This window comes from Alosa pseudoharengus, unplaced genomic scaffold (assembly GCF_046254945.1).
Source record: "Alosa pseudoharengus isolate Yale_2024_CS ecotype anadromous, Long Island Sound unplaced genomic scaffold, YU_APseudo_1.1 YU_APseudo_1.1_scf_24, whole genome shotgun sequence".
Lineage (NCBI taxonomy): Eukaryota > Metazoa > Chordata > Actinopteri > Clupeiformes > Clupeidae > Alosa > Alosa pseudoharengus.
The window spans coordinates 8177347-8187957 of NW_027468689.1; the positions used below are offsets into that span (position 1 = coordinate 8177347).

General features: G+C 49.7%; 1 protein-coding gene across 1 annotated transcript in view; it reads left to right on the top strand.

Moving 5' to 3' along the window:
* Positions 1-220: 220 nt before the first annotated feature.
* bcor (BCL6 corepressor) overlaps positions 221-10611 on the top strand; it is a 10840-nt gene continuing 449 nt past the window's right edge. Inside the window, exons 1-3 of the mRNA XM_076302442.1 lie at positions 221-898; positions 5910-5987; positions 6643-10212. Of these exons, the coding sequence (XP_076158557.1) occupies positions 5985-5987; positions 6643-10212 (3573 nt within the window). The 5' untranslated portion in view covers positions 221-898; positions 5910-5984. The remainder of the gene's footprint in view (positions 899-5909; positions 5988-6642; positions 10213-10611) is intronic.

The following is a 10611-nucleotide window of genomic DNA, read 5'->3' on the forward strand; positions in this document are numbered from 1 at the left end:
GGGATTCTCTGAGGACTGGTGCGCTTTGTTTACCGATCGCGTGTGAAGCTACCTCAAAACGCCCTCCCTCTTTCCCCCCTCGTTCGTGTTTTATTTTACACGGACGTCGAGCGAAGTGTGCTGGGTTTATGGTAATTGCGGTTCCCCGACTGGCCTTCTGGGTAGTCTACGGCTGAGAGCGAGCTGCGCTCGAGCCCTCATTCTGCGCTGCACGTTCGAGGCAGCAGTTGTAGGTGACTCGAAGTGCACTCAACGCACGGAAACCTTGGGATACGGACTTACATACGTCCTTGGAACAACATTGTCGAAAGTCTGGAAAGAGACGGTGGTGTCGAGAGTGTATTTGGGAAATTATAAGAAAAAAACGCTCGACAAAATGCGTAACGACTGACCATATTCGGAGACGGCGTGCTCGTTGTCTGCCTAGCCCAACATGGCGCTGCGAAGCATTACCGGGCTGAATTAGTTCGTCTCGTGGACTCTACGGACGTTCGCCACCTGTACGCTTAGGGACTACTGAATGCATCTTATGTTTGGACTAAGGAATACAATTTTGGATTTCACTGGATTTCGAGGATGTTAATATATCACTTAACGTCGCCTTTACCCATGACTGGATATACATCGAGACTTTGGATTGTTAACATTTTTAAGTCATCTTCAGTTCATTCCACGAAGTAAATAGTTTTGGTCTGTATTTGTTTTCAGTTCGAACACAACTGTAGGTTACTGTGCAAACATCCGATGTTTTCAGAACTGATCTTTGCTTAGTTTTGGGATGTCTGCCTCTCCGACACTAATAACGGTGTTCACTGCTTCAAGTGATCTTATCGTCAACTTATAACTAGAGTTTTTTTTCATAACCAAGGACGAGGAAATCATTTCGAGTTTAAGTCTGGTAAGAGTATTTTTCACTATATCTCTTTGGAGTTGTATGTTTAATTTTGTTATCATTTTTAGTGCTCGATAGTTAGCGTTAATGCGCAACGTTACAATTGGCGTGACTCCGACAGACCCTTCACGAACTCGGGGGTTCACGATCCGGTATAAAACTGCATTTTTATTAATTATATTAATGGTATTTCATTACAAATATGTTAGAAACACAAACATACATGCGGTATATGCTGTACAAGTTTCCAGAGAAATGTTCAGGGGAAGCGCGGGTATGACGGGTCTATTTGGTGATTTCGTTGCCAACCCAACGTATAGGCTAGAGAAGAGTTAACTGTATGAAATTGTCCAATTGGAATTATTTCATTTACACATGGGACGTCATTGTCTGCAGTGAATGGACGCAAACTTCAGGACTTTCCAGTTGTTGGACGTTTCACCAAAATATAGCCTAATCTATTTTTACTAGAAAACAATTAGCCTACTCTTGGTTGTTTTTTGTAGATTCGCGTGGTTGGCTTTCTCAGAGCAAAATTACATGTCCATGAGAAATTAGGTGTATGATGTTGGCTACATCACTCGTACGAAAAGGATGTTGATTCGTCTCATTTATTTTACGGCCGTAACCTGCAGTGAGAGCGCAGAGTTTTCAGTTGATAACATTTGGAGGTCACCTCCCGTTCTACATTCCCGAACATTTGCGTGGGATTGAAAAAAATACCTACTAATTAGCACACGATTTAATTCATCACACTGTCTGGTGATGACAATGTCAATTATTTGTATGCACTATTTTCCGTAAGAGAATGCGCTTTTCCATGGATGCAGCAAAACACATGTTGGTGCGAAAACTGACGAGAGAGATGAATGCTTGTCCATCTCTCGACTGCCTCACTTTGTGGAATATATCTATACTACATAACTAGAAAGTGAGCGCAGTTCAACTTCACAAGCTTTTCGTCAACTCTTGTGTGCCTTCATCACTCTTCGACGGAAAAAGCAGTGATCACCGATCTAAACAATGTCTCAGTGGTCTCGGCGACCGTGTTCGGTCTTCCCCGGAGCGCTTTCGGTCAAAGACTAGATTCTTTGTCTCTTCAATTGTTTGTTGTAAGGAGAGATTGATAGGTCTTACAATGTCGTGAAATGTGTCAATACAGATGAATGTGTCCCTGTAGTCTGTCTTCGTTAATGTATAAAATTGCCTTAAGTTAAAAATTGTGAAGTTTAAACAATTAGGCTAGCTTTGCGTGTTGGGCCTCATGAATTAGGAGTTTCTTTCGGCCTTTTTGCACCACTGATTACACGTTGATACACTTACTAATACTTATATGTCTAACAGACATAGGTTATTTTGTTCTGCACAGATTGACGGCATATTAGAAAGTGAATTGTGCAAAGTAACCAATGTTGAGACTAACCACCCCTTAAAGCCCATATCAGATATATAAATAGTAAGGAATAATATTTGACCATGTCTTTGGGCATGTCGCTTGTCATGTAGCTTCTATTGAGGAGAAGCTATACCTATTTTTTTTATTTCTATCATATATATGTATGCTTGTTTTCATTCGCAATGACTCATGGACCATAGGCTGCATTGCAGTCCTTATCACTTTACTTGTGGAATAAAATGCAAAGAACACTGAGGTCCTAAATCAATTAATCGCCCCCGACTGAAAATGAACATACTTTTTTTTCTTGGAAGTCTTCTTGGAAACTTGACTGTCGTATGCGTTGGTGGACATTTTTACGCTTTAATAGCCTTTTATGAATAGCCCACCAACGGCATTGTAATTGTCTAGTATTGAAAATGGACAACCTGGTTAGTATTCACATTTCAGTCCCACTGCGCGCTGATTCAGGCCTCAGGACGTTGGCAGGCGTTTGTTTATTTTTAGCGCTTGGTTGAAGCTTTCGCGCATGATTTCCCAAAGACGCGACGCGAGGTCCAGGGTGACAATGGATCAGGCCGAATCACCCGATGTAGCTCAGTCAACAGAGGAGGGCAAATGATAGAAGACTGTATGTAGCATTGTTTTGGTGTAGTGTGATAGTTGAGATTTGGACGTATGTGGCTGTAGTGTTGGTTAATTTAGTCGCTGAAATGTTTTTGTCTGATTCTGGGTTTGTCTGGGTAACTGATGTCATGCTGTATTTTGTCTACTGCATTTTAATCATTAATTTATCATGTGATAAATATTTGGGTCCTTAGGAATAATACATTTTAGTAAAATGAAATGCTTAGTAGGCCTATTGGTAAATGTTCAGTATTCCCTTTTGTAACTTCAAATATATGGCCTGATGCGGTTATAATGTGAAGTTCTACGCCACGTTAAAACTCTTTCAGGCTGACCGAAAAATAAGGTGACTATCTAGCCTATCTGCGTGCACAATGACAATATCTGAGCTGCGTCCGCGGGCAGTAGAATTCATGGCGGAGAGCTGCCGATATCGGATTTCAGAGTTGGCTCCCGGAGGAGACGTCACAGTTTGATTGAAGTTTCTCTCAGTCCGCGGCTCCCCTGGGACGACAGGCCTGAAACAGGAGAGTTCTTCTCTCCGCTTCAGGGAGCTTATGCGCCACAGCAGGAGCTCCACGTGCACGGATCGCTGCGCTCGGATAAAGACGCCTACCCACGCCTACACATTGTTTTCTTTAACACCGCGTTTTCACGGAAAAGCGCCAAACAGAAATCGGGAACCGACAGAGTTGTCTCTGCACAGACGCCGATACGAACCTATATGATACAGCATATTTGCCCTTGATCTATCCACATGCCCTTTGGACACATATTTGGGCTACCACTAAGATATAGTTTTGTGGCTGCAAAAGTTAGACATGTTAAATACATTAACTCAGTGCTCTGTCCGTGTTTAATTACCATTTTGAACAAGTGTTTTACACCGCCTACGATTCGTAAGTTTTAGAAATCACATGGCTTGTCCATGTTGGACAAACTGTGTGATTGGATATAGCCCTACGTTTTGCTTTCATTTGGATGTAGCCTACCCAATTTCTTTGCCTTCTACGACAAGGGTAAGCGACCCGTTAATGTAAAGAAATGGGATACATCCACATGCTGAAAGTTAAATATAGGGCTATATTTAATCCGCCAACGGACACTTATATGGTTTGAAGCGGGCTGGTTTAATTAGTGATACTTTTTATTTGCGCTCTGGCTAAGTAGGCCAAAAGTGTTGGGAGCGATCTTGACCATGATCTTTTCCTTTCTCTCGGTCGCCCTTACTGCTGGTGTATCGAGACAATGCGGCCGTCTGACACTGCGTGATAACTGGTCACCCAGGGCAGTCTGCTCCTGGGGCCAATAAAAGATCAAGCCCATGGCTGTTCTGTCGTTGTGACTTACAATTGTTTGAATGTCATTACTATGTGCCTCCAATATCCTGTATTTCAGAACATCTATCCATGTAAAATTACAAACCTTGCCCAAGACTCAGGTCGGGCTATCTGTTTTTTTTTCTTGTGGTGTTAAAATGGGTTGCCCACTATTTGCGAAAACCTTTGAAATGGGAATGGCATTTCCGACTTTCTACGGGCTAGTTCCATCCCCCGTCGCTGGACATTATAAAACGTTTTACTGCAGCTTTAAGAGACGGCGAGCCTCCGCGCCTGATATATCTGGCAATCTGCCAGTGCCGACTCCGCGGAGCTGGCGGAGCCGTGAGAGGCTGCGCAGGAGTTAAACTGGAGACCGAGACAGGCTTTCCTTTCGTCCGCTCAGTTAACAGCCCACCAAATGTGAACAAGCCATGCTAACTGATACATTTCCAATCTTGATCTTAGTTTTATTCGCATGATCCTTAATTGATTGTCTTCAGTGTCAATGTCTTGCTGTCTTGGTGTTTTTGTTGTGAAAACGCAACAGGATACACAAACGTCTTATTGTTGTTGATTCTGTGTGGTCAAAATAAATGTTTTGAACGCAATGCCTTCCTATTGTGACATTAAGCCTAACCAACAAACTAGGTGTTAATGATTGACCCCAACCTTTTCAAACATTAGAAACAAAAGGAAACTAAAGGGAAGACTCAAGAAGCAACAACTCGTTTGGGGCTGCACAGAGTAGCCTAGTTATCAGTGTTGAATTTTACGATTTCATTTTGGCATTGTGAAATTTGGGAAATAACTTTAATTATTGGACCCCCAGAGCCGCTATTACGTTGTTAATGAAGGCTTGCGCGCTTGTTTTGCAAATCAATCAGTAGTGGTCCAATGCCTGCCTATTTGGATTTTGATTTGTGCTTGCCAAGAGTATCTCCCAATATCCATCACAACCACGACACATTGGATACGCCTAGGCAGTGTGCTTGACCACCTTTCCGCCATTGACAGACTAGCCACCAGACTGCTCTAGGCCTACATTCAAGAGTCTTTGCTGTCATGGATAACTTCATTCCTTGTATTGGAAATGCAGTGTATGCAGAAGCCTATTGCTTTTTTCTAATATATTGAACGTTTAAAAATTGCGCTCGCCGCCGTAAACGTTTGGTTAATGTATTTCTTCCGGTAGTTGCGTCCAGCGTCCCCCAGTGATTGCCAATGATGGAATCCCCCCCATGACTGCAATTCTGACTTCAAAATTTACCAGCACTGTTGCCAGAGTACGATACTATCAGTTTTCGTTTCACTTGCTCGCCCCGTCCTGTGGTTATGCGCCCTGGAAAATGCGCCCTGGTGCGATAATAACAAGTAACAGACCTTTTTGCGAGGAATCCATCTGCATGATGTGCACCTTGTTTAAGTTTCGTAATGACTATAGGGTACGAATTGAGTCACCACGGTTTTCAAAATAATCTCCCCTCAGCAGTTTGATAAACGGCTAGGCAATGTTGCCTTTGTTGTTCAGTGGGCCTTAGATGTGAAGATATGGGATTCACACAATTATTTTAACGCATTATTTGACGTTGTTTGTTAATTATTTTAACGCATTATTTGTCTACTATTTGGTGGAATTTTTCACTGCATTAAGTCATACTGTGTTTATTTTCAGCAATTTATAATCCACACGTTATGGTGAAGTCCAGACAACCTAGAAGAGACAACTAAATAAGATACCACACAAAGCATGGTGAGAGTGCCTGTTTTATTCTGAGCATAGGACTGCTATACTTTTAGACTCTAGCTCACTCTGCCTTTATATATGACCCATGGAAGGTAGGCCTACATCTAAAATGGCCAGTAAGCCAAGCAGGAATTACACAATTACTCAAAAAAAGTATATTTGACACTCCCAATAGCAAATGAGCACCGTTTTTTGTTCTGTCCTCAAATGAGCTGGACTTTACAGAGCCAACTATGGCAAATGCTTGAATGAAATTCCTCATTTTTGTAAGTGGCTTTGGACAAAGGAGTCTAAAATGAGTAATGAAAAATGAGTAAAATGAGTATATGAAATGTAAATGTAATGTAATGTAAATGCTTAACTGTTTGCACCGAGGGAAATGAGCATTCAGGCAGAAATGAGGATGAGTAGTCAAGGTAACCATAGTCATAATCCTGCACATGTTAGTACTGTTATAAGTACTGTTTTGGGAGTGTACTAATGAGCAGTATTATGATGTCGTAGGACAGCTCACCTCTACTTTTTGATAAGTTACATGTCGTAGTGACATATGATAGGATGACACTGAGATAGTAACTCTAGCAGTATGTAGTAATAAGTAGAATGCGCTGCCTATACTGATGCCCTGACTGTATGTGTTGTGCTGTGATGTGTGGTGCAGGTGGATGCGAGTACAGCTTGCAGGATGAACCCACTTGCTGCACTCGGCATTGATCGGAGTGGTCTGATGCATGAGGGCCTTCGCGTCCACGGTGGGATGGTCTACCCTCCAGGAATCCACACGCTGCCCACCGAGAAGGCCCGCGAGGGAGCCTCGCTGCCTCTGGGTTACGTCAGCGACCGCATCCCTGACCTCTACAAGCAGGACGTGTCTCTGGATGCAAGGAAAGCGACCAACGGCTACGTGGGCCTCTACAAAAGCCCCCCGCCAGGGCTGCAGAAGCCCATGGTGGTGCCCGGGGCAGGCGCGGATGTCCTGGGGCTCGACCGGCGAGTCGGGCCTGGGGACAAGCCGTCCGAGCTCGGCCTGAACGGCAGCAGCAGCTTCCTCGGGCGGTTACCGTGGATGTCGAACCCTTACCATGAAGCGGCCATGTACCCCTTTCTGGACTCAAGTAAATACGCAGCACTTAACATGTACAAGGCGTCCTTCATGTCCCAGCCGTCCCACTACCTGCCGCAGCACCTGGCCTACCAGCCGGGCGCCGAGCGTCTCTTCTACATGTCCCCGTACCCGCCCGCCCCCATCTCCTCCCCCCTCGCGCCCCCGCTACGCATCCCCACGGCAACGGTGGCGCCCACCACGCTATCGCCGCTCATGCACTGCCAGGACAAGAGCCTGGCCAGCATGGGGCCCAGGATCCACCACGAGCCCTCCGCATTTGGACAGCAGCTGCACCAGCATCAGCAGCTGCAGCCCCAGCCCCAGGCACACCACCAGGCCCACAGCGACCGGCAGCACTGCCACAGCAGCAGCAGCGACCGGCAGCATGGTATCAGCAGCGACCGGCAGCATGGTATCAGCAGCGACCGGCAGCATGGTATCAGCAGTGACCGGCAGCATGGTATCAGCAGTGACCGGCAGCATGGTATCAGCAGCGACCGGCAGCATGGTATCAGCAGCAGCAGCAGCGACCGGCAGCATGGTATCAGCAGCAGCAGCAGCAGTGACCGGCAGCATGGTAGCAGCAGCAGCAGCAGCAGTGACCGGCAGCATGGTATCAGCAGTGACCGGCAGCATGGTATCAGCAGCAGCAGCAGCAGCAGCGACCGGCAGCATGGTATCAGCAGCGACCGGCAGCACTGCATCAGCAGCAGCAGCGGCGCTAACGGCACCAACAGCATCATCAATACCAGCAGCAGCAGCAGCGGCGGTGGTGGTGGTTGCATCAGCAAGTCCTCTCGCACGCCTTCAAGCAGAAGCTCCAGCTCCAGCTCCAGCAGCGTGAGCAGCAGCAGCAGCAGCAGTGCGAGCTGTGTGAGTAGCTCGGCGAGCGGTAGTACGGTCAGCACGTGCCACCTCGTGGACACTAGTCCTGCGTCGGTGATGCACGCGCCGCGCCCGTCTGCCCGACCCGCACAGCCGGCCGGCCACCCCCCTCCTCCCCCCCTCGTCGACAGCACTTTGGACTACCAGAAGTTTCGGAGTCCGTCCTCCACGGCGTCCTCGGCTTCGTCCACTCCGGTCGTGTCCCACCCGTTCTACATGAGCAGCGGGTCCCAGGAGCACCGCTCGCCCCTGCGCTCCACTAGCCACAAGCCAAAGCCCAAAGACGGGAGCGCGGAGCACCGGGGCGGTCAGGCCGAGCGGAAGGCCAGCAAGTCGCCCTCGCGGACTCCCTCCTCTGCGTCCTCGGAGAGGCCGGCTCCGCAGCCTCCTACCAAAGACCCGGCGGACAAGCCCTTGGATTTGTCCGCCAAGATCCTGGATTTCGAGGGGCCCCCTAACGGATTCCCTCCAAAGCTGGAGGCCTTGGCCAAGCTGGGCTACCCTCCCCCTTCAGCTCGTTACGGACTGCCCCCCAGCCGCGAGCTGCTCAAAGAGACCTTGTCCCCTTCAGCTGGCACGTCCTCCTCCTCCAAAACGCCAGAGAGGCCTGAGATCATTAGCACTTTACACTCGTCCTGGGTCGTGCCGCACAGCGCGCCCACGCCGCCAACGCTAAACCCGGACGCCGGCCAGAACAAAGGCCCCTCTGTGATCAAAAACAAGAATCTGGAGCACGTGGCCGCCCAGCCTAGGAGCTCCTCATGCCCTCGCATCGGCGAGGCCAACAACGTCCTGATCCCCACACCGGCCCCGGCCCCCGTAATCGTGACTCCCGTCGGTCGGCCCTCCTCCACTTCGCCTTCCCCGAAGCCCAATGGCGAGTGGACGAAATCGAACCCGACCCCGTCGGAAAAGGTAGCGGTGGCGAGCCGCGTCGGCAGCCACCAGCAGTGTGTCAAAGCGGCGAAACCCTCGAAAAAACCCGAGCCCCAAGAAATCCCCTTTAAACCGCAGCAGTCCCACTTGGAGAATGGACACCCATCTGGTCATCTGTACATGCCCCAGAGTGAGGCGTATATGTCCCCTGGCCTAGCGTACGCTAACCGCTACCTCCCTTACCCTGTCCCCGACAGCATGTCCCTCTCTCATCTGCAGTTGTCTGGCAAAGGTCCAGTCTACCCCCACCCTGTCCTACTGGGCAGTGCCAATCTCTACCCAGCTCGCCTGCCTCCGAAGCATGGCTTGCCGTACGGGCTCCCACCGTCGCACGGAGAGTATTTGACCTATCATGACCCCCAGGAGATGGTCCACCCCCTCATGTCCCCGCACCTATTGGACCCTAAAGTTAGCGAGCGTCTGGAGCTGCGCTCTCGGCATTCGCAGGACAAGTCCTGGCATCACGAGGAGTCCCCCTACAAAAGGCCTGGCATGACTGAGAACGAGGCGCTCCACAAAGCCGACCGCGAGGCTCTGGACAAAGTGGACGCGCTGAGCTCGAAAGGGAACAAGTCCCACGCTTCGGCGTCGGCTGCTGGGGGAAGGGAGGAGATCATCTGCATCGACCTGATCCAAGACGACGCAGATGGTGGCGGTGGGGGTGGGGGCTCCCAGGCTAACAAATACAGCGTGATCACTGCCAAGAGGCGTGACCCCTGCAGGCCTGGTGGCGGTGGTAACCGTGGCGACGGAAAGGAGCCAGAGCTCATGCAGATCCTGCGCTGCGGCCAGCAGCCCACCTCCGAGTCGCAGGCGGCCGAGGCCGACGGCCAGCACGAGCCCGCTGCCAGCAGGGCCCGTCCCCCAGAGCCTGCCGAGGGCCTGCGGCCAGAGTCGGCCGAACACAGCCAGGACGAGGACAGCATGTCCGAGCACAGCCCGCTGCCGGCGCTGTCCGAGGAGCAGACGCTGCGCTGCGCCCGCACCTCTGGCGACAGGACCTCGGACGAGTCCGACTACAAGGCCGCTGCCGCCGCCGCTGCTCACGGTAACAGCGGTAGCGGTGCTGCGGCTATCCACCGCTACATGGACCTGGGCCCCAAGGAGGCCGCCAAGGACGAGGAGGCGCACGAGTCTCACGAGGACGAAGAGGATTGCGGACACGGCTCGTCCAAGAGCCGGCGCTCCAGCCTGACCAAGCGCATCGCCAACTCCTCGGGCTACGTGGGCGACCGCTTCAAGTGCGTCACCACTGAGCTCTATGCTGACTCCAGCAAGCTGGGCCGAGAGCAGCGTGCACTGCAGGTGAGCAAGTCTGCTGTTTTTGTGTGTGTTGGGGGGGTGGTTGGGATGCTCATAATGACTTGTGATTGTTAGGGGGGGTAAAGGACTGGGTGGGGTTTGGAATGGCTCATAATGACTTGTGATGGTTAGGGGGGGTAAAGGACTGGGTGGGGTTTGGAATGGCTCATAATGACTTGTGATTGTTAGGGGGGTTAGGGGGGTAAAGGACGTTGGGTGGCTTCTGCTTTCTGTCTCTGTCTGTGTGCTTGTGCGTTTGTGCTCGCTTCTATACCCCTTGACTCTTAATAGCCCTGTGGAATTAAAAAAAATATATATATTTATGTTGTGGACATATTAGAGAAAGGAAATGTAAAAAGATTTGCATGCCTGAATGTACTGCTGCATTTAACTAGCTATCCA